Source organism: Cicer arietinum, chromosome 5, assembly GCF_000331145.2.
Source record: "Cicer arietinum cultivar CDC Frontier isolate Library 1 chromosome 5, Cicar.CDCFrontier_v2.0, whole genome shotgun sequence".
In the NCBI taxonomy this organism is placed as follows: domain Eukaryota; kingdom Viridiplantae; phylum Streptophyta; class Magnoliopsida; order Fabales; family Fabaceae; genus Cicer; species Cicer arietinum.
Window position 1 is genome coordinate 73,073,361 of NC_021164.2, and position 24,882 is coordinate 73,098,242.

Here is a 24,882-nt window from a genome sequence, read left to right on the forward strand (position 1 = left end):
ATATGAAGATGATTGAGATGCTAAGTAATGAAGTACGTGTTGATCAAGCTATTCTTACAGGTATGCCTGGTATATGTATCTTATACTTCGAACGGAACTACTGAATGTTTCCAACTGGGAATATTTCCAATTGCTTTTGATTTGTCTGAGAAATGTGAAATTGTACCACATGAACATGTATTGACACTAGTAGGCATTTTGTTAATTTATTGCTATTGCCTTATTTTATTTATTTGGATCCAGTCTACTCATCAATAAAAGAAGTATTGTAGGTTATCATAATTTTTTTATATAATTTAATTTAGAGAGTTAAATCGTTCAATTTATAATATAGATTCACAATAAAAATTTAAAAAATCATAATTGTGTTGGCTTACAATAACAATTTAACTCAAATAATAATATATTAATACATAAGAAAATCATCAATTTCACTCGAAATAAAATAACGTGGAAAAACCGAATAACACGAGTACTGGTACCGGGTAAGTACCTGAGGTATACAGGTACTTTACCATTTTAGTAGTACCTATGCTTCATAGATTCCATTGTACATAGAACTATAAATAATGGTTCTCGTCCCATTTAAGAGGATCCTTTGCCAAATTAGAATTTTTTTAACTGGTATCCCGGTTGAAGGGTGCATTTTCCCTTGAGCAGCGTATCCGCTATTGTATATCTTGTTTGGAGAGATTCTCTCCTATTATTTCTTATTCTTTTCTAAATATTAGTGTTCTTCCTCAAATTATGTCGGAATTCAATTTTTGGGTTCCTAACAAAAATCCATAGTAACTTTAGCTTGTCAGTATAGTTTACTTAACAACTATAGTATAATGGGTTCCTAACAAAAAAACTGTACAATGCAAGGGTCAGTTGCTTCTTAACTATATCTATCATTAAGAGGTATCTCATTGGTTTGATGGGTGGTCATTTTTTCTCTAATTGTAGGTGAGAGCAGCTCGGTGGAGAAAGAGCTTAAAACTACCACAGCAACAAATGCGGTATACCAGGACAAAACAAATATTCTGTTCTCGGTACGATTGGTCCATCTCTGTCTTGATTATTTCATCCTTTATTCAACCTTGTGACTGATTTAGTGATATACTTAAGAAATATTTCTATGACTAGTGCTTTGGCTATTATCAATCCAATTATTAATCATTTATGAAATAGATTTTGAAGTTATGGATTGTAGATAAAATAAAGAGAAGAATGTGAAGAAATATGATTATGGTGTAATATGATTGATAATGATTTGATATTAACTTGATACTTTGATATTAACTTAATACAAAAGACTAAACACTAACCCTTATATATAGGGATACAAGACTCCTAATCCTAAATAAATAGGGAAACTGGAAAAAACAAATCATAATAATGTCTAAGTCATATGGAAAATAATCTTAAGCGATAACCTAAGATAATTGGGTACGGCATGGTGTGGTGTCATTTACCTAATATAGATTAGAAAATATTCTACGACAACTACATATAAATCTAGAATAACAATACATATATTAAAAAATAAGAATAGAGATCATTCCGATATTTTGCACTCTCACTATAGCATTTTTTGGTCATCCACTCCTCTCTGCTTTCTGTAATCGATAACACTGTTCAAAACTAGGCAAGAACAAAGTGCAAGTTTCCTGTAAACTGGGAATCTTTTTGCCAAAACTGAGAATTCGTATGGCAATTGAATTGACATTGTTTCTTCTAAATTCTGTCTATTTCCTTCTAGATAAGAGTTTATTTTGACTGTCAGGGAACAGTTGTGGTTGCTGGTAGGGCAAGAGCTGTGGTGGTCGGAGTTGGTCCTAACACTGCCATGGGCAGCATTCGTGATTCAATGTTGCGGACAGAGGATGTAAGCATTGAATTTCCCTCACATAGATGCTTTTTACGGTTGTAATTATATCATTACTGCATGCGATTTTTGTCTGTTGACATTCCAATAATATTAATTTAGGACCTTAGGTCTTGATTGATTTCTTTTGTGGGCATCAAGTGTACAATGATGCTTCAAAACACACAAAATAAAATTCTCTTCGGTGCACTTTCAAGTAGAAATGTGCTGGTCTTGTACAGTTACGGATGGTTAACTGGTTATTATAATTGAAAAGGTGGCATTTTTTGTTAATTATTGTGATATCATAATTGAAAATCGTAATTACAAACACGATGAAATAGTGCTTAATTTTGCATTGTCTGGATTATATGCATAATCTTGTTTGTATTATTATTTTATTCAATGATACTGGGGTTGTTATACTACATAAAGAATTTAAGGGTGGATAGATAGTCTTGTCTCTTGTGTGGTATGAAGTTTGCTTGTGGAAGCCTCTATTTGGCATCCATCACTATTGTTGCGTGTGGAATTAGTGCTTCAGATGAAACCGGAGGAAGGTTTGACAGACTCCTTATGTTGATGAGATATTTGGGATTTTAAAGGAGGAGTCTAGCTGAAGGTGTATAAATCTATGGATCGAGAAAGGTGGACTTTTTTTTTGAAACTTTTTTGTAAATTTGATATTTCTAATTGTTGTTGTTTGATTGTATGAACACTGTTAGTCTGTATCTTTGCAGCCTCTGCTGTGTAGTCGTACTGACTCAGCTGATTCTTGGTCAGCTCTCAGCCAGTTGTTAGTTACTTAGGTAGTTCGGAATTAGTTTCTGTTTGCAATGTTTTTTAGATAGATAATAGATGCTCTTGTATAAAGTTTAATATTTAGTCACAGTTATCAATAATAGATTTTCGTTTTCTCTAGACTTTATTTGTACTTTCCTTCACTTTCTCGTCCAACCTGGTTTCTACCACTAATGTAAATACAAACATAGTTAGGGATTTTCATTCCACAGGCATTCATTTTAGGGGTCTAACATCTGTATATGAAGTCAAAGGAAACCATGTTGTACCTTCAGAATGTGGTACTACAGCCAGGAACCTTGTTTGATTGGTCAAAATGTTCTAACATGCAATATGTGTGCATCTGTTTTTTCCCCTGACACATGGAAAGGAACAAGTTGCTTTGGACTGTTAAAAACCCATCTGAAGCATTTGCACTTTTTTCTATGATTGGTTGCAGGAGGTGACACCATTGAAAAAGAAACTGGACGAGTTTGGCACTTTTTTGGCCAAGGTGATTTATAGTTGTCTGATTTTGTTGTTTTCAAACCAATGGGTTGCTCTTTTTATGATTATTGCAGTTTTATTATAGTTTATATCTGATAAGCCATACAATGTATTTTCAGCTCGGCCAATTTAGTTACCTTATTTTAACCTACATTTGCTTTTTAAAGTAAAGCTCTTTTAAAGATGAACAAATAGTTGTTTTTTAATAAAATGAAATCTCCATCTGGGGACCTTGTTTTCACCTTAGGAATTGTCATTCTTCAAAAAATAAAATATATTAATCGTTTTTGAATTCTGATGGTGGTTCCTATATTTCTATGTAACAGGTTATTGCAGGGATATGCGTGTTGGTTTGGATTGTAAATATTGGTCACTTTCGTGACCCTTCTCATGGTGGTTTTGTGCATGGGGCAATTCATTATTTTAAGGTTTGTTTTGAAATTTAACTTTTTTTTTTATATTTATTTATTTTGGGTGTTTTATTAGCTGAATTGTTCTCTGTATAAAGATTTATATTTACCCTTGTAATGTATTATGTTATGCAAGTTTCATAGGCATCATGTTGGAGTCTTGTAATGTTTACTTAATCTATGCCTAATCCCTCGTAGGTTTGGTTTGTTGTTAGTTATATTGTGTGCTTTTGAATAAAAGAATATATCATTATTAGGTTTTTTATATTGAGTCTAACTCATCATTACAAAACTAACTTGTAAGAGGAGAGTGGTCACTCTTTATAAACTATTTTCAAGCCTTATCTCTTTTCACTGTGCAACTTAGGTTTTTTCCAGTAGACTTCCTCATGTCCAACACCATTGGACTTGGTGCGTGGTGTTTGGATAATAGAGTGGATGTCCCGATGGATAGACTCTAATACCATATTAGGTTTTTAATATTAAATTTAGTTCATCCTTACATAGCCGACGTATAAGGTGAAGCTATTACTATTTATAAATCCTTTTCAGACGTCATCGTTTTTCAATGTGGGATTTAGAACTTTCCCAATAACCATATAATACATTGTCTCCTTTAATGTGAAAATCTTTTAACTTCTAATCACATTCCTTCTAGATTGCAGTTGCTCTGGCAGTTGCAGCAATTCCTGAAGGACTCCCTGCTGTTGTAACAACGTGAGTCTATAATTTTTCTTTGCTGTTTCTCTTAAAGCCATGAAATATATATAGATATTTTGGCATGGTTATTCACATTGAATCTAAAATTTAATTTTTGGAGTTAATCTCCTCTTCATGAAAGATTTGTTTGCAAAAGAGATCACTGATGTGATATAAATCAAATAATACGGCAATATATTTCTTGAGGTTCTTTTATGAGTGATAGCTTTGAGGCATTATTTATTTTTCTTGTGAGATGTAAGATGGAAGTCTTGTTTAACTCAAATTTCAACCGTTGTCATTTACATAGACATTTAGAACCCGTTATAGATTTAAAAAAAACAGTGATTTTATCTTTATATTTCTAAACACTTACTAAAAAAATAGTATAAGTTATTTGAGACTCATTTTTTATAGATTAAAAAGATAATTTTGACATTCAATAACTTAGATATTCATTATTAAAGATTTTAACATGATAAAAATAATTTTTTTAATGGTATCTCTCAAAAATGATTTTTATGAGAAGTTTCTCAAAATAGCTTTTTATTTTAGTAATTTTTTGAAATTTTACTATCTAAAAAAAGTTGTAGCAAATAGATGAAATACTTAAAAATGACTTTTTGTGATAAACTATTTAAACCAATTTATCATTTGAAGCTTTATTTTTAAAATTCATTTTAAAAAAAGTTATAACAAAAAGATGGAATACTATCAAAATCATTTTTTTAAAAACTTTAACAATAACAAACGGGTCCTTAATGACTACAGTTTGGTTAAATAACTCTATTATCTAGTAAAGTAGCAAAACAAAAGGAGAAAAATGCACCAAATGTTTAAGCTGTTTCTTTGTCCTGATGTGTACCAAAAGGATGTTGAGTTCACCCCTCAAATATGTTCTAGTTTATACTATATTGATGATGTTGCTGTATTTCTAATTTTGTCACTAGTTGATTGTTTTGGCAACAAACTACAAAGATAAATTTAATTTAGTTGATTTTCACTAGTTGGTTCCCTGTCAACTGTAAACTTATACTGATGTGCCAAGATGCTATGTTTAATTTTATGTTTTTAATAAGATGTTCATCATATTACATATCGAAAATTTAATATACTCTTGTGCTTTTCTTTTTCCATAATTTTGTATTGATTACTTTTCTTGTATAATAGGTGTTTGGCTCTTGGAACAAAGCGAATGGCTAGGTTGAACGCCATTGTTCGATCTCTGCCATCCGTTGAGACCTTGGGCTGTACTACTGTAATTTGCAGTGACAAAACTGGGACTCTAACTACCAATATGATGTCAGTTGCGAAGGTAAATTTTGCTTGACATTTATGAGGTTTATGTGATAGACAGAGAGAGAAGAAAGTAAATGAGTGAAAATAAGAGAGATTATGGTTATGGTAAAATGTGAACTGGATTGATTGAATTAAGGAATACAGTCACATTATATTTATACAGGTGAGTCAACCTCTTACGGGTAGTTACAGCTTGTCATCATAGTAGACTAATTGAATACTAGCTTCTAGTTTCAAGAAGAATCCAACTCCTGCTATAATACAATAGGATAACCAATACTATTACTATTTTCCAGTGGTATTAATACATTCAAATTTATTCATATATCATTTTATTTTATTTATGAATTTTTCATATTGCCACAAGTGTCCAATCTGCCAGGAGGATTGTACTGTCCTCATTTTTGTTTACTAACTTATTGATGCTTATTTTTGTAGTTTTTTGCACGAAACATTTCGAATCAATAATAGCCTGGTTGCTACTTTTTTAAAAAAATACTTCAATTAAAAATTCAGATACATGATACATCTTCCTGGTATTCCTGGAGTCATTTCTTATATTAATAAAAACAATCTGCTTCTAGTTGTGGAAGGTATTAATAGCATTCAATCTTTGGGTCCTGTATAATTCCAATTAACTGATACCAACTGCTGTATATGGGGAATATGCACACATTTTTAGGTTCAGGTTGGGAATGTGATACAAAATTGGCATGCATGTTGCTTTGTCTGTATCTTTCACGTAAACTCAATCTGTATGTTTTTTTGATACATGATTCAAATATTTGTGTTCTAGTCTATCCGAAACTTCCAAATGAAATATTGATTCTTTATTTTGTTAATGATGTTTTTCTGTCATACTTAAACACTTTTTAATAATTGTTAGAATATTAGAAAATATCTTATAATATCTTTTGTATTATATTAGAGTATCTTGAGTTATTTTCTTAGGATCAATTTATAATCATAGAGAATCTTAGAATATCTCTTATTATTATTATGATTTATTCCTAATTTAGGATTTAGTCTATGTTTCTCTATAAATAGAGATTAGTATTGAGTCTATTGTAATCAAAGTCAGCATTAAGCTATTATCAATAATATTCAAACCCTTATTATTTTCTCTCCTCATTTTCTCTAAAATCCCACAACTTCAACATGGTATCTAGAGCCTATTTCGATCCTCCTTGAACGATCCCGCCTCTATTCCGCTGCCGAGTTCCCAACAGTTAGGGAATATAATCATAGTTTCTCTTTTCCAACAATCCGACACATTTCACTCGATTTTCATTCAATTTGTTACTGCTGCCACTGCCACTATTTCTGGCAAATTTTCCTGCGAACAACAGTCATCTCCAGATTAGGTCATGCCCAAAAGCGCGTCGCCAAAAACCGTCACACGCGCTGCAAATCTCTCATGCGAGTAGATCTGTCGCTGCTGCCGTCTGCTACTGCCTGTCGTTGCTGCTGTCCCGTCTCCTACTGCTGCCATCTGTTGTTGCTGCATGTCGTCGCTGCTGGAAAAGTTTTCCGACACAACCACTTCCATTGTGTGCGGAATCTCCCAATCTACACAACCCAGATTTTCTTTTAGGTCAAAAGTTGCTCCACACGCGCTCGTGTGCCTCCAAGATCCACCGTGTTTATCTCACGCGCCGCCACCAATAGCCTCGAGCTCAGGCGCGTCTGTCCGCTTTTCGGCATAATGTTTTCAGATCTGTTTTAAGTTTTACTTCCTGGTTTCAGATCTATTTTAAGTTTTTTTCTTTCGAACCACATGCATACAACTTGACAATTTATCCCAGATACACTGGCCCCATCTTTGTCCCAGATATACTGGCCTTGCCTTTCTCTCCTTGAAGCATGTCTCTCTCTCCTTGAAGCAAATTCAAGTTTAAATATTTTGAGTCTCTGATATTATTGGTTTGAAGCTTCCAAATGCAGTTTTTTAGAAGGACGCACATTTTGCTTTGTTCAATTGCTTGCCATGAATTTCTCTCATGTTGATGATCATTTCGGCTATCTAACTAGGTTATATTTATAGCAATTCTCTCTGACTTCACCTGCATCCCTAAGTTGCCTTTCCATCTTTTTTATTAGTCTCTGATATTATTGGTTTGAAGCTTCCAAATGCAGTTTTTTAGAAGGACGGACCTTGCTTTGTTCAACTGCTTGCCATGAATTTCTCTCATGCTGATGATCATTCCAGCTATCTGGCTAGGCTATATTTATAGCAATTCTCTCCGACTTCAGCTGCATCCTTGAGTTGCTTTTCCATCCTTTTTATTATTTTGCAGAGCAAAACATTGTTTTCTTGTAGCAAGCTAAAGCTTAGTAAGCTTTAGCTTGCGGGGGAGTGTTAGAATATTAGAAAATATCTTATAATATCTTTTGTATTATATTAGAGTATCTTGAGTTATTTTCTATGACCAATTTATAATCATAGAGAATCTTAGAATATCTCTTATTATTATTATGATTTATTCCTAATTTAGGATTTAATCTATGTTTCTCTATAAATAGAGATTAGTATTGAGTCTATTGTAATCAAAGTCAGCATTAAGCTATTATCAATAATATTCAAACCCTTATTATTTTCTCTCCTCATTTTCTCTAAAATCCCACAACTTCAACAATAATATTTCTAGGGAATATTTTTATTTTCTGTTTTGTACTTTTCTTTTTTCGGGGCTTACAGATGAGAATTTCTAGCAATTTCTTTAATCAGCATTTGCCTGGCTCATGCTTCTGTATGTACAGATATGTGTTGTTGAATCTGCAAAAAGTAGTCCTTTTGTTACTGAATATGGTGTCAGTGGAACTACATATGCACCTGAAGGTATAATCTTTGACAAGGCAGGGGTGCAGGTACGGCACTTTTATTTCTCATACTTATGCATTCAAGCAGAAGAAAAAGAAAAACACATCACATTTGAAACTAAGTAATAACTAATATAAGGAGAGAAAGGGCGACCTCTTTCAAGTTTCAAAGAGGGGTCTTAACTTCCTTCCTCCGTGTAGATTTGAGGATATTGAATATTATGAATGTTGTGTTTATGATTTTGTGATGGGAATCCATGTTACTTTGGGAATATCTGCACGAGTAAGGATTGCATTAAATTGAGCCCTTTCTGTGATTTTTGTTGTTGTAAAGCATGGATTTAGATTCAAAATTGTAGCACCCATAATAATATAATGATTGTTTATATAGAGTTAAAGCAATGTGGAATTTGATTGTTTTGCAGCTTGATATTCCAGCTCAATTGCAATGTCTTCTTCACTTGGCAATGTGCTCTGCTCTTTGCAATGAATCAACCCTGCAGTATAATCCTGATAAAGGGAAGTATGAAAAAATTGGTGAGTCAACCGAAGTAGCACTACGTGTTTTGGTAGAAAAGGTATGTATTTGTACCTTTCCTTGTGTCTCCTATGTGTGAAGCTCCTTCCTTATTCTAGTACACTTCTTGATCATTTGTATATTTAGGTCGGTCTCCCGGGTTTTAATTCAATGCCGTCAGCATTGAATATGTTGAGCAAGCATGAACGTGCTTCTTACTGTAACCACTATTGGGAGGAACAATTTAGAAAGGTGTGGTTCAGCAAGTTTGTTACCTTTCAATTCTATTTATTCTCTTTCATTCATATATTTTAGGAAAGTAAAATTATTGAAGAATATTAGGATTTTGAAATATTCTTCATGCCTTTCTAATTGATCTGAATACACTATTATACAAGAGAGGTTTCCATAAAATTCAAGGAAACACAAAGGAAAATAAAAGAACTAATAAATTGTACACAATGAATCTAGACAGGTAACACTAATCTGGGCCCTATATCTAAAATAATGCCACCTAAAATATATTGAAATAGTTTGATCATCAAGAGTGAGACTTCATCCAACAAATATGAAATTTATTCTAAATACCTTTTATTTTTTGCTATTGCTTTCAGTATTTACTCTCATCTCAATATTTGAGCTTGATGTTTTGCAGTTAGATGTTTTGGAATTTTCTCGAGATCGGAAAATGATGAGTATCCTTTGCAGCCGGAACCAGTTGCATGTTTTATTCTCAAAGGGTGCTCCAGAAAGTATAATCTCTAAATGTACAACCATTCTATGCAATGATGATGGTTCTGTTGTGCCACTTACTGCTGATATTCGAGCAGAGCTAGACTCAAAGTTCCACAGGTTAGGTTTTTATCAGTTATCATATTATCTGCATATATGTGTACACTCTATGTTTTGTCTAGGTTTTCCCTTCCTTTTGGGGCTTAATTCCAAATAGGCAAGAAGAAGAAAAACTGAAAAAGTATGAGTGGTGTACCAGCTTTTGTTGCAAGGGAATTAATTTCCCATTTTTATTAATAAAGTGTAAGGGACCGTTAGGTATATAACCTACATCACTTGTTCAGGGCATTGGGGCAGTGAGTCAAGATCTGAGTCAAAGCTCTAAATAAAAAAAATTGAAAATACAAGTTTTTGAATATGATATAATCTATTAATATTATTACTATTTTTTAGAAATTATATATAATTTTGTTTTATATATAATTTTTATTTTAATATAGTTATTGTTGAAGTTGTGGGATTTTAGAGAAAATGAGGAGAGAAAATAATAAGGGTTTCAATATTATTGATAATAGCTTTATGCTAACTTAATTACAACAGACTCGATACTAATCTCTATTTATAGAGAAACATAGACCCAATTCTAAATCGGGAATAAATCATAATAATAATGAGAGATATTCTAAGATATCTCTATGATTATAAATTGATCATAGGGAATAACTCAAGATACTCTAATATAATACAATAGATATTATAAGATATTTTCCAATATTCTAACGGTTATATATCTTTTGATTTCACAATCCAATCTAACTGGTTGAACTTGAACCTGAATTGAAAATTTCACTGGTTCGCAGTCTAACCCAGCTTTAACATTGGGCCATCCACTTCCACTTCGTTTTTAACCTAGATATTTTCAACAAAAAGAATCCTGCGACTTCTGCAACTTAAGTGGCATGCGACCATTACTGCCTACATAAAAGATAATATTTTCATTCTTTTAGGGAGATAATGGATGGACTAGTTTAGGGTTAGATCCTTTTGTTTCCCTTATAATAATGACTCTTTCTGCAGCACAGAAAAAAATAAAGTGATACTAATTTTGAATAGAGAAATGGATTATAATTTGTTTCCGTACTAAAGATTGGAAAAAGAACATACCAAACTAAGTAGACATTTTTGTTGTCCGAAGTTTTTAGACAATTTTGATTCCTCTAATTTGGACTATGTGCAATTTTGGTCCCTTAGTAACTTTTGGGTAAATCAACATTTTAGTCCCTGAAAATATAGGACGTTGTCATTTAGTCCCTGATTCGGCAAAAAATCCACATTAATCCTTGTGTCAGTCACTTTGGTCCCTGGCGTTATAATGGTCATGGACTATTTTGACAGTAAATAGTATCTTTCAGGATCTATTATGATAGTAAGTTGTATATTTCATGGACTATTTTTGATGATTCGATAACTAATTTGGATTTTTTATGAGTCAAAGATCAAAATGGCAGTGTCCTATACTTTCAGGAACTAAAATGGCGGTTTACCCAATAACTTTTTAAACGATTTTAATCTCAATTTTTTAATTGTTACAATTAGTTCCATCCATCCCTTTCTATTTATTTTAAACATTCTAAAAATCTCATAATCTACTAAATATTTTCACAAATTGAATTGATTAAATTATTTATAGCCCTAACTAAAGGACCAGAAGTGTAATTAAGCCAAACATAAAGGACCTTAGCTTCACACACTATGTTGATGGCACATCTGGTATCAGTTTGGCCATTTATTTTTCTTAATACAGTTCCATATTGGAATTCGGATCTAACTTCTGGACTTAAATAATATGGCTGTTGTTGTCCTCCTCTATCCATTTTTGGTTTTAAACTCTTAAGTGAACACCCTTGCTTATGTGTTGTGAACATAAATTTCGTTGGCCAGTTTTGCAGGAAAAGAAACATTGAGATGCCTAGCTTTGGCCCTCAAATGGATGCCCTCAGTTCAACAGACATTGTCCTTTGATGATGAGAAAGATCTCACATTTATTGGATTGGTATGCTCTCTCTCCAATGTATAATACAAGGTTTTAATCTTGTTTTTAAGTTACAACAATGTATCACCTTCATGCTTAGTGCATGATTTTTTCCCCTTTCTATTATGCTCTATTTTGCTTACTTTTGCACTGAATGGTTATGCTGAGTCGTCCAGTGGAGCTATCTTCCTTAATATATTATGCCTTGACATGTACCATAAGGTGAATGTGCTTTTGCTATCAGACATATAGACATATGTGGATGTGAGCAGCAACTGAAGCAAGGAATAAACTCAAATATTATTATCGCGGCCTGTATTGAATTAAATGTTATCTACAATGTGCTAGGAGATATGGTTCTTAAAGTAATCAAGAATGATGTAGTCTTGTTCAATTTTAAAAATATATGAAAAGACGGTGGTTTAACTTCCAGAAATTATTTTGCATGATTAAAATGGAAAATAGTGCATCATATTCAAAATGAGATGAGAATTTTTCCTTTCTGGTTAGGGTTTACTTGAAAAATGGACTGAATGGCTTGAAAGATTAACTCCCAGTCTCCCAGCACTTGGATTTATATTTACACTGATTAAAAACTGAATCCCTTAAATATAAGGATTGGATTAGTTACAGCAGTTTTGTTGCTAAAAGATATGTACAGCTATTCTTTTAGGAAAGAACTAAATAAGGAAAAAATTCAATTCTCAACAGGCTTCAAGAACCCTTTTCTTGTTTTGACTGTGTTTTCTAAATATGTTTGTTTTACAATATTAACCTTCTCTTTTCGGGGTTTCTGTTTTCCCTTGTGTAGGTTGGGATGTTGGATCCACCAAGAGATGAAGTAAGAAATGCCATGCTTTCATGTATGACTGCTGGCATACGTGTTATTGTCGTCACTGGAGATAACAAGGTTCTCAAAGTTCTGAAAACTTTCATGTTCATTTTACCCTTCAATATTCCATACGTCTTGTCTAATGTTGCTTCCTACTTAATCAGTCCACTGCCGAGTCACTTTGCCGCAAGATAGGTGCTTTTGACCATTTGATAGATTTTACTGAACATTCTTACACTGCTTCTGAGTTCGAAGAACTTCCAGCACTGCAACAAACTATTGCTTTGCAGCGTATGGCACTTTTTACCAGGTATAATATCATATTATGGCATGAGTAGAAGCACACTTGCTGTCTCTGTTCATTCTTTTCTAGATCAAGAAGTTATATATGAAGAGTTGCACGTTTTTTATTTTTTGTTAGGGTCGAGCCTTCTCATAAAAGGATGCTGGTTGAAGCATTGCAGAATCAGAATGAAGTGGTATGATTGCTTCCACGTTCAACATTAGTTGTAATTACTAACTAATATAGGTTTTTATCTTCCTACGGGTGGGTTCTTTATGCTTCTTGTCTTCAGAAGTCTCATGTTCATGTCGTAAAAAGTTGTCTTCATCAGAATATAGTTTGTTCTATTGCAATTTTCCGGAGGCTGGATTGTGAAGACCATATATTTTTGGCTACATTCCTTCTAATCTTACACCTATAGTTGTTGGTCAAATTGTTCTATGAATAGATGCACAACACAGTTAACACTAGAGATGATATAGAGGAATAGCAGATCTTAATAGTGTCCGGCATGCCAAAGATGGCATAACATTGTAAATACTTTATAACACCCATATAATTGCTCAAAATTTAAGACACTTTCACCGCCAATAATTTAAAATCACGGCTTGAAGACTATAATAGTCCAGGAGCGTGACAAATACAAAAGTACAGTTACCAAATGAGTGTTTGAGCCTGGAAAGTCACTGAGCTTCTGGACAATGCATCAGAATGTTTGCAAAGTCTCTTGTGAAGTGCTGATAGGAGAGGGGAAGAGGTGAGAAGGGAAAAATAGAATTGACTAACAAGTGTTCCCGGCTGGTGAACCCCTTATCTGGTGGAAAATGGGGTTTCAAAGAAAGACTGATTCGCTTGAACTTTGAAGGGTTCTGTGCCTGAAGTAGAAAACAGAGGTGGTTGCAGTGAGTTTTTTTAAAGAGAGAGGGTTTCAAACCCTAAAAGGCTTCATATGCATTAAGCACAACATACGGTGATATCCATAAAGTAAATGGTCATGGAAAATTAGAAGGGTGCAAAAATATGGGTTTTTGACCTTGTACATGGCACAACAGACCCAATGAGTAACACTGCAATGACTCTAGTCCGTGCTGTTCATGTGCACAACAGAAAAGATCAACATGATGGAACATCATTAGTAGCCAGGAAGCAATGTAGCTGTGCTAGGAGATGCTATAACTCTATTAATTACTCTAGACCCTAAATATTTTAGTTTGTTATGTCGTTATAATTATGGACATTATTATTTCTACTATTACTAACAGGATTTCTTTCAAATTTGGGAAATTCATGATGTTAATCTTTTAGGTTGCAATGACTGGTGATGGAGTCAATGATGCACCTGCCCTAAAGAAGGCAGATATAGGAATTGCTATGGGTTCAGGGACTGCTGTTGCTAAGGTGTCATTAACTGTCCCTGCTAACCCCCCTTTATTCCTTGTCTAGTCAATAATCTGAACAGTTTGATATTTTTCTCCTTTGTTTTGGTTTGCAGAGTGCTTCAGACATGGTCCTGGCTGATGACAACTTTGCCTCAATCGTTGCGGTATGCTAGCATATCCCTTGTTCTTGTCAAGTTTGTTTTCCTTCTTTTTGTTTCCCTTCTTGAATGGAAAAGAAATTTCCTCATACAACTTCAGAATCTTTTTGTCTCTATGTAGGCCGTGGCAGAGGGAAGGGCTATATACAATAACACAAAGCAGTTTATTAGATACATGATTTCTTCCAACATTGGTGAAGTAGTATGTATATTTGTGGCTGCTGTGCTTGGAATACCTGACACCCTGGCCCCTGTGAGTTTAGAGTATTATTAAGCCCATTGATTTCATAGTGGAAGAGATAAAAAGGAATTCTATTATATTTTTTTATGATTATCTTTTACTGCTAATTTTTGTATAATAAATATTTCAACTCCATATAAATTTCTGAATTCTTTTTAATTATTTTTTAATGACTCTGGGCCCTGGCATGTATACCTGGTTCTTCATAATTAATTATTATCATTGAAAGACCGTAGATTGTAACTTGAAGGTGATAGACAGTGTGTCTCCACGTTCAGTTAGAGATAGTTGCACAAAATGAGATTTTCATTTTTGGTTACGTGAATAATATAACTTAAAAAAATTCACTGTATCTCCCCTAATCCTACCAGGTCCAGTTACTTTGGGTCAATTTGGTTACTGATGGATTGCCTGCAACTGCTATTGGCTTCAATAAGCAAGACTCTGATGTGATGAAGGTTAAGCCTCGAAAGGTATTGTACTAACAGTTCATTGTCGAAGTTGTATTTGATTCGGTCATTCAAAACTTTAAGAATCAAGATGATTTATTGGATCCCATGTGCTATGTTAACTTGAACATTTTGGCATACTTAGAAAATGTTCATTTGGTATGTCTTTGGAAGGTGGAGTGGAATTGACTACATATCTAATGTGAAACGATACTACATAGCATGAAAAAGTCAACCTGAAACTCTTCTAGAATTTAGCTAGATTTGAGGATGGTTGTTGGGTAAGACAACATATGATAATCCATCTAAGAGTCAATAATAATAAGCATACCAACTCATTCTGTCTATTCTAACGAACAAAGTTCTAGCTTAGCAGCATTTTCCTTATGAATAATATTAGACATTTCTAATAGAGTAACAATGTACTCACTCCGGAATGAAATACAAGCAACATTAACACATTTTTTAGAATGAAATATAAGCAAATATCAACAGTTTCTCTCCTATTTAACTATAGTATCTCTAAAATAACACTCATTTAATTTAACTTTTTTTGTCTCCAATGACCTAATTTATTAGTCATGGAGGGTAATTTAGGTAATAGACTTGATTTTTTCTATTGGGATTGCATATGTTAAATGTGATCAACTACTTTTCTTAATATGCATAATTTGATAAATTTTTGCTTATAATTCATTTCGGAGGAAGTATTGTGTATTTTTTATCTCTTTCCAGATTATGATGCAAAGTATTATCATGTTTAATAAGATTGTTAAAAAATATTATATTTGTTAGTGGTTTTATAATTGATTTAAAAAATATCAATCTATATTTGGATATGTTAATTCATAATCTATTTGAAGGGAAATATTTTTATTCGAATTGTATACAATAACTGCTTTTATGTATTAAGTTGCTGAGAGAATGTTATGGTTAAAAAATTATTTGATTGATGGCAAAATGATACTATCTCTCTCAGATCTGTGAAATAATCAACCACACTTAGATTGTAGGCAAAATGCTAAAATCCAAGTGTATTTTAAACAACAATACAAAACAATGTAATTAACCAAAAATTGCTGATGTCGTAAAAAAGACCATCATTCAAAAAAAATTCCCAACCACCGTCTTATTTTGTCACATTTATTCCATGTTGCATGTACAGGTGAATGAAGCAGTCGTTACAGGTTGGCTCTTCTTTCGGTATTTGGTAATTGGAGGTAACCACAATATCATTTTTTTTTTCTCGACTTTGTTTCGTTTATCATTGAAGTGATTTATGTTGTCACGTTAAACTTTGTGCTAAAAAGATTGTTCAGAAACTAGTACATAATTCAAAGATTAATGTCTTCTGAAATAATTTCGAATGAAAGGCTCATGTGCTAACATTTAATAGGGGTAGTTTTACAGGCACCACTAAAACACTGTTCATTCATGAACATAAATTAAGACCATTTGATCTTCAGATTTGTGAAATTAATGGCCAGGATATTGTGATTGATAACTGAGATAGATAGAGAAAGCTCACTCTCAGTCACCCTCCTCCCCATCCCCAAGACCCCAACCCCCTCCCCTCCACGACCCCTCCGAACTCTCTGCCACCGCCCCTCTGCCCTTAGTGTGTGTCAATTGCCATTGAGACCCAACCTCCCTTAATCCATTCCCTTTATCGTTTTCTCCACCGAGTCACCAACCAATGGCCCACCACTCTGATCCTAACAATAATCAATAATAAGAAAAGGTGTGCACAATCAAATCTGCAGTATCTTCTACACTAACAATTGCAACTCGTGTGAGCAATTATCTTATGATGCAGCCATATTGTGACTGAGCTTCTTTTGGACTCATCTTCTAAATACACTTTCATGCTCTGTCAATGCTGTTACTTAATTGAGATCACTATTCTTGTTCTCTCTCACATGCTCATTAGTATCATAGCATTTAGAAGCTTAATTTTTAATTGAAACATTAATTTTTGGTTTTTTTTTTATCCTAACAATCTTACCCATCCTTAGTTTTTCTTCCTTTCCCCCAAAAAGTGCCCGTCTTCATTAAAGAAAATTATGTATATTTTTTATATAATGTTAATTACATATGCTAGTTTTACCTAAACAAGAAGCGGACCCAATGTTATTCCCTTATGATTGTACTGGTATTCCATATTCCGCTAACCATCAGGAGTAAGGCTGTTGAGCCATAACCACAACCTAATGCCTGCACTAGCCATGTGTCAGATAAAAAAGGCTACAAAAGGAAACTATGAATGACTGAATGGCTTTGATTTGTCAACTCAGCATGAATGGAGATGTGGTCAAAACTGAAGAAATTAGATGATGGAAAGTTAAACGATACCAAGAGCATGACAGTGGAATGCAGATGGATCTTGGAGAAGTGAACACCTAAACAGAAGGGGACACATGAAAGAACGCTTGCTGGTGTGGTTTTAGGGGGTGATTGATCTAGGAAGATTAAATAGGATTAGTGGTCGAGGCAGGGTGAGAAGCCCACAAAGATTGAAATGACATTGACACTTACGCAGTGGAGACAGTTACATGGTGGAGAAAGGCATTGTTGGAAAGTCAACATAGAGAGAAGGGTGGCCAACCAAAGTTGAAATATGGTGATCCGTGAAAAATATTCATTAGAGCACATTAAATCCACTGAGTAAGCACGGGTTTTGAGATTGCCTCCCTATCATGTGTCTGAACCATATCATGGTCTTTATAGTCATAGTGAATACAAAACGATTATTGCCTCTCTTAAGGCTCTGGATACAATGTAGGAGTTATATTAAAAAAAAATGCTGGAAACCTAGTGTCTGAACCACATCATAGACTTTATTATATTCATATACTTAATACAAAGTGATTATGTGTATATAATACACTGAAGCTAGGCTTTTATAGATTATGTGTTCTATACATGGAGTAGAAATAACTAGCCATTTGTTCTTCCAAAGATTGTTGGAACTTGGGTACATGTTGTTAATGTTGCTTCATTAGTTGAATAATGTTAAAGCTTCTATGTTTGATGCAGCTTATGTTGGCCTTGCCACTGTTGCTGGTTTTATTTGGTGGTTTGTTTACGCTGATAGTGGCCCACAACTGCCATACACTGAATTGGTAAGATATTATCATATACTCAGTTCGTGGGGTGTGCTTTTGAGTCCTGAATATTTTATTTATAGATGATAACATCTGAGATGTGACGCAACATGAAAATTACTCCGTATCATAAAATAAAAGAAATTCCAAACCTTGACAGCTATACTTAGGAATAAAAAAATTAATCAGAAAATGGTGCAAAATAGATATGAACAGAAATTGCTATTTGTTGATTGAACTGAAGTTGCATGTGTAATGTTTTCTCATAGAAAAGGAAATTTTATGGAGATATGAGAGGCAAGTACAGATAGGAAGATATCTTCCAAAATAGAAAAAAGATGCAAAATTCAAATACTTGCAAGGCTCCTAAATCTCTTGGCATAGTCAAAATAAAACTCCCTTCAAACACCCATAACATCTATGAGAAGCTTAGCCATCTCATAAGCAAACAAGCACCCATGAAAATCACTTGTTGGAATTATTGATAGATTAGAGTTGAAAATCATTGTTGGTACTCAACTATGATTACTATTAAAGCACATTATATAATTTGAACATTTGATTAGTTGTTTCTTGATTTGCTTCAAGCCTGGACAATGTATTTTTGTAGTTGTAGATACAAATGATTTTGTAGTTTCATTCTTGTAATAAATGTCCCTTTTTGTCTACAAGTAATAAGAGGGCATTTGGGTAAACAACTTAATCAAGTGCTTATTATATAAGTGGTTATATATAAACTATTTTTACAAATGAAAAAGGGTTGAAGGAAAAGTCTGCATTAGCTCTATATAAGTTGTTATTATACGCTATTTTCATTAACTTTTTCCAAATATTTGCAAAAGTGTTTTATGTCATAAGATAATCTCTTCCAAACATCCTCCAAATCCTTAGTTTGATTTTATTTATTTCCAGATGAATTTTGACACTTGCCCGACCAGGGAGACAACTTATTCATGCAGTATATTTGAAGATCGACATCCATCAACTGTATCAATGACTGTGCTTGTAGTTGTTGAGATGTTCAATGCTTTGAACAATCTTAGTGAAAATCAATCCCTCCTGTAAGTAATTCTATTCAATTTAATTGGACTTCATTCAGAGTTTTGTTCCTTCCTAGTTCCTGCATATAGTTTGAAGGATATTGAATGTCACTGTTAAATATCAAATCATCCACGTGCTTTTCCCCACCGACTTAAACTTTTGGAATAGTTGGTTGATGATGGTATCAAATTTCTATGCGCAAGTGATTATAAGTTTGATCCTTGTCGCTCCTTTTATATGATATTTGTTTTCTGCACAAGATAAGATAGGGTAGTATGTGCAGTATCCAAATTTTATGTCCTAAGGCTCTTGCATGGAGGGACATACTAAATATTAAATTATTCAAGTTCTTTCACCCATAAGTTGAATTTTTGAAGGATGGTTCACAACAGTCACTGAACTATTAGGATAGGAAGTTGTTAAGATTCATAGGCTAAGAAAATGAAGGGAAGTAAAAGAAAATGCAAACTTAATTATCAAACTGAACTGAATACACAAAGAGGTTATTCATAGAGGTGACAAACAATTGCAAACTGTTGAAGATAGTTGCAGCTGTTAGACTCTGTTAACAAAAGAATCTTATATGAGAATATTGTATAATGAGCAGCACCTGAATAGGCCGTGACCTAATCTAGTAGAGACCAAGGTCTGATCCACAATGTAAGCAGCTTGGTTCACCTATTGTTGAATTATGACAATATTCACCACCTATTGTTGAATGAGAAGCTTTTGCTGTAACAGATTTTTAATAATGTTATGACAATATTCATTTATCTGTTTCAGGGTCATCCCTCCTTGGAGTAACTTGTGGCTTGTTGCTTCTATTGTCCTTACTATGCTTCTTCACATACTAATTTTGTATGTTCGCCCACTGTCAGTTCTTTTCTCTGTAAGTAATTTTCTGAAACAATGATTGCCATTTTATTTTCTTTAAGTGACAACTCAGTATTTATCCTGTTCTTGGAGAATCAGAATTATTTTATTACCATTTGTCTTGGCAGGTAACACCATTATCTTGGGCTGACTGGATGGCTGTCCTTTATCTTTCTCTACCGGTATGTAGTTTTGTTCATCTTTCTCAATGATTTGTTTTCAGCCCTTGTATCCAACCCCCGTGCCAATATTTAGTTAGATAATTCCTTGAATGGGCATTATGGGGAGTGTAACTTGTCTTTGAGTTTTGGAACACTGTGCCTTTAGCTTAGAACTTTAATATATTAAATATATCTTAATGACCAAAATTTGCAAGATTGATGAAAGTTTCCAACACTTATCGAGTTGCTTTCTTCATATATGGAAAGTATGTGGATATGCTATTAGAAGTGTATTTATTTACAGTTGTTCCTCTGGAAGTTGTGGAGAGTCAGAATCCCATAGCAACTTAAATTACTAATGTATTGAGCATTTGCAATACTAACTTGCCAGCCTTTATCAGTAACCAAAAAGTTGGCAGAAAATCTTAATTTGAATTTTTATAACTAAATTACGACTAGATATCTGCTTGCTCTTATCTTCATATTTTTTGTCATACAAGTTGATATCTGCCAGATGTTTAGTCCTGCAACTTATCAATGTGTTTTATCTTTTGTTTTCATATCCAGGTTATAATCATTGATGAGATTTTAAAGTTCTTCTCCAGAAATCCTAATGGTAATCTGTCTGATTATGTTAAATAGTTACATATTCCCATTTCCTGTTTCAATTAATAATTATAAAAAACATCATTAATAATTACAAAAATGTCATTTTATTGGTGCTTTTTCAGAGTTTTGTACAATAAATGGTGAAAAAACCAAAATGTTGTTTACACTATTTTTATACACATCTTTAAAAACAGGAAGCAAGATAAAAGCAAATTGTTTGTTTTTCATTGTTTAAAAAACTAAAAATAGAAACCAGTTTTCAATCTGGAAAATTGCAGGATTAATTGTCTCATTTTCAATATGGAAAAAAATGTCAGTGGGTATATTTTCTACTGTGGATCTATATACCGTTTAGTGATGTAATCAAACATCTATATAAAATATTTTCCTTATTGCTGTTGTGATAATTTTTTTGGGTTTAGGTTTGAGGTTCAGATTATGGTTCAGGAGATCTGATTTACTTCCAAAGAGAGAAGTGCGTGATAAGTAAAATTAGTGTACTATTCAAGCAAATTCTGCACTTGCAACGTAGATATTTAAAGTGGCACCCTTCATCAAATATAAAATTGTCAACATCCACATGCATGTCTAGGAGTTATGAAGGTACCTTGAAAGAGACTGTATATTATTTGCTTTTTTGTATTATTTAAATTTCTGAAAATGCCTGTGATGTAAAACAACAAATGTAGGTTTTTATTGGCTTTTATTATCGCCAATTATTCATTTTCTTTAAGGTTTTTATTTAATCAATTTTGCTAGCATAAGTACAATAAAGGTTCATTTTTCCCTTTTTTGAGAATATTGTATTTTGTTGTCTGTGTATCTTTAAACAAGTAATCTAGAGCTTTATGTCTATGCGTTGAGGAGGAAAAAAGGGAAGACAAACGAGAATAACAGAATAAAGACAGTTGTTTTGATAATTTTCCATTCATCACATTTATTTTAGTTGCATTACATCATGTCTATATCTTATGTTATTAAGAGTATTTTTAACATTCTATAGTGGTGGTGGGCTGGTGGCATAAGGTAGATGATTATATTTTGTGATATAGATTCTTCGTTTTGCCATCTTCAAAGTATTTAGTACAAGGTGGCATTTTAATGTGATATTGATTCTTTGTTATGCCATAGTGATATAGATTCTTAAGGTGGCACTTAAGTGATATAGATTCTTCGTTTTGCCATCTTCAAAATATTTAGAATCAGAGAAACATTACAAAAATGGAAGTACAAGGTAGCACTTTAAATTTTATAAATAAGTCTACCTATGAACACGAGGAATTTTATAAATGAGCTGTATAATTAAGAGTATGTGCAAGTAAATTTTATGCTGATGTAATTTATATATATTAAAAAGATAAAACGTAAAATTCAAAAATAATAAATGTGATTATGAAAATATATTATTAGACAGGCTTAATTGACATGACTAATTTTATGAATGTTTTGTAAATTCAAAAAAAAGATTTCTTATATTTAGTCTTCGTAATGTTTTTTTTTCGTTAATTTTAGTATTTGTTATTAAGTCATTCACATGTGCTCTTTGAATTTTTTTAATAATTTTTGTAGATATGTTTAGAATATGATAAACATTTATTTCATATGAATTTAATTTTTTTAATAAATAACAAATTAAATATTATTTTTTAAGTGTCAAAAGCTCAAGAAATCAAAATAACATATTTAGACATAGAAAACAAAATTTGTGTTCATTTTTTGTTGAGATTTATATCAATAACACATAAAGTGTATTTGCAAAATTTTAGAGCATCACAATCAAATATGAATTTATGTTTATTTTGTAAAAATTAAAATTATTGATAAAAAATATTCTGATGATTTAAATCGAAGAAAAAATTTTAGACTTAAAATAAAATTTTATAAAAATAAATATTTATTTAATCCATAAATTATGTGTATGTAAGTTTGGTTTGAAATGAATTACGCCAAATTCAAATGTTGAATTTGAGAATCAATGGAACTTAACTAGTTTCTTTTTCAATTTTTTATATTGGAAATAAACTCTAACATCAAAATCATTTTTGTATTTTATATAATATTAGATATACTATTTTGCTTTTGTTATTTAAATGACACATCTCTTTTTTATTAGACTGAATGAATCAAACTACGGACACATATGTAATAGTCAACCTTTTGTTTTTGTTTTTTCATTCTTTTTTTTTTGTTATTTTTTACTTTTTCCTCAATACATTTTTTTAAAAAATTTATATATTTACCATATTTCATCCAATGAACTATAAACACAATTAGTTGATATTTGTTTTTGAATAAATACAAATAAAAGTCAATAATTTTTTTTCTATTAAATGATAATATCTATAAAATACTTTAATTTAACTTTTTCTCTTTCATTGTGGAGGATAATTTAAAACTATAAACATAAAAAAAAATTATAAGAATTACATAGATTAAATTTAATCAACGATCTTTCTTAATTTAACTTAATTTTTTATAATCATCCTGGTGGAGTAGATTTTATTTTCTATGTTGGCCCCTCTTACAATTTACTTTGGCTCCGCCCATTTATCTCTACGTATAGAGGTTGTCCGGTGTTCACCTTAAATAAAGCATCTAATCAGAAAATAATCCATTTCTTTTAACACTTCATTCAAATTTACTCTTTTTTTTTTTTACTAGTGTTATATTTTATTTGTTTTTATGAAATAATACTAGTGTTATATAACTAACCAAAACACTTTTGTCATTATCATAATGATGATTATATTATCATAATGATGATTATATTTTCTCCCACTTGACTCGTTCCACGTAGATACTCCACAGTCCGCTGAAGATAGAAAGATAATATTTTTTTGACAGAAAGAAGTTTAATAAATGGTATTTGGCCTTTTATGTTCTTTATTCACACTCATTGACTGAAATCTAAAAGCGTGTAAGAATAAAATGAGTATATAAAAGTGGAATAATAAACTGATCTTCTCTGCATTTTTTCCTATTGTAAAACAGTAAACACGTTTTATGTTTATGAGATGAGATATTTATATTTAATATGTATAACAAAAAAATAATAATAATCTGCCTAATGGTTTAGTAGGAATAATTGAATTGCAATATTGATTGAGGGGAATCGGGAATGAACCAATGAGTATGAGTCAATTACAGGCATCCAAGATGAAAAATAAAATCAAAGAAAAGAATCCAATCAAATAGAAATAAAATGTTGTGTAAAACTTAACTAAATTGGCAATAACAATATTATTAAGTTAGTTATTTTTTATGATGATCATAAATTTTCAATTTATGTGAATTTATTAGCAGTGTTTGTCATTAACCTACATAAAAATAAAAATAAAATATTACCGTAACTTAAAAAAAATGATTGGAACATAAAAATGCAAATGTTGAATACTTTTTATGTATATGATATATTTATTTAATATTTTATGAAATTCCATAATAATGATTAAAAAGTTATTATTTTAGCATAATAATGTAAACAAAAAATGGGATAAAAGGAATCATTGAATTGCATTGAGGAGGATATCATTATCAGGAGACAAACATGGAAATGAAATAAATGAGCAGAATAAAAAAAAATTGCAAATATGAATTCTCAAAAGACATGGAATTTTTGTGAATTTACATAATAACATTAACACTTGTGTTTCCAACAGCATAACTTGTAGTTCTGGGATAACATGAAGAAGATCCACGTCACCAAAATCAGAAGCCTTTTTCCTCATCAATCCGACCCATAACAACACTAACGGATTTAGGCAACCCATTTGAAGAAACGGGTCGTGACGTGTCAGATTCTTGTTGGTGTTGTTTTATAACGAAATCCACATCGATTGTGTTGACCAAAGTCCTAGCTGAAGCTGCTCTCATAAGCTCAGCGAAATCTTCACTTTCACCACCAGATCTTGTTGTTACTGCGCTGTAACTTCTTGGTAAAGCCTCAAATCTACTAGTAGAATCTATTGGGTTGCTGTAATTCATGTTGTTACCGCACTTTGTTATGCTTCTTACGTACATGTCCTTTGCTCTTCCCAATACTCTTATTGGTGTTGTTATTATTCTCACTATCTTGTTCTGTTTTTGTTCTTTCCCACTTTTCTTCAT

At 32.2% G+C, this 24,882-nt stretch overlaps 2 protein-coding genes across 3 annotated transcripts in view; one reads left to right on the forward strand and one right to left on the reverse strand.

Moving 5' to 3' along the window:
* The window catches only part of LOC101497959 (calcium-transporting ATPase 3, endoplasmic reticulum-type), a 28,945-nt gene extending 7,250 nt beyond the window's left edge, over nt 1–21,695 (forward strand). The window contains exons 10-35 of one of the 2 annotated variants that reach the window (XM_027334482.2): nt 1–60; nt 949–1,034; nt 1,769–1,870; nt 3,090–3,143; nt 3,463–3,564; nt 4,205–4,263; nt 5,416–5,560; nt 8,305–8,412; nt 8,790–8,942; nt 9,029–9,133; nt 9,537–9,733; nt 11,555–11,666; nt 12,457–12,555; nt 12,642–12,787; nt 12,899–12,956; nt 14,066–14,158; nt 14,253–14,303; nt 14,419–14,550; nt 14,910–15,011; nt 16,153–16,207; nt 18,024–18,109; nt 19,004–19,152; nt 19,916–20,021; nt 20,134–20,187; nt 20,734–20,782; nt 21,198–21,695. In XM_027334482.2, the coding sequence (XP_027190283.1) occupies nt 1–60; nt 949–1,034; nt 1,769–1,870; nt 3,090–3,143; nt 3,463–3,564; nt 4,205–4,263; nt 5,416–5,560; nt 8,305–8,412; nt 8,790–8,942; nt 9,029–9,133; nt 9,537–9,733; nt 11,555–11,666; nt 12,457–12,555; nt 12,642–12,787; nt 12,899–12,956; nt 14,066–14,158; nt 14,253–14,303; nt 14,419–14,550; nt 14,910–15,011; nt 16,153–16,207; nt 18,024–18,109; nt 19,004–19,152; nt 19,916–20,021; nt 20,134–20,187; nt 20,734–20,782; nt 21,198–21,265 (2,531 nt within the window). In that variant the 3' untranslated portion in view covers nt 21,266–21,695. The remainder of the gene's footprint in view (nt 61–948; nt 1,035–1,768; nt 1,871–3,089; nt 3,144–3,462; nt 3,565–4,204; nt 4,264–5,415; nt 5,561–8,304; nt 8,413–8,789; nt 8,943–9,028; nt 9,134–9,536; nt 9,734–11,554; nt 11,667–12,456; nt 12,556–12,641; nt 12,788–12,898; nt 12,957–14,065; nt 14,159–14,252; nt 14,304–14,418; nt 14,551–14,909; nt 15,012–16,152; nt 16,208–18,023; nt 18,110–19,003; nt 19,153–19,915; nt 20,022–20,133; nt 20,188–20,733; nt 20,783–21,197) is intronic. The other variant, XM_073368390.1, reaches the window with a different exon arrangement.
* A 2,788-nt stretch (nt 21,696–24,483) lies between these two features.
* Nucleotides 24,484–24,882, reverse strand: LOC101497626 (uncharacterized). The gene has a single exon (XM_004501453.4). The coding sequence runs from the start codon at nt 24,880–24,882 to the stop codon at nt 24,484–24,486; it is 399 nt and encodes a 132-aa protein (XP_004501510.1).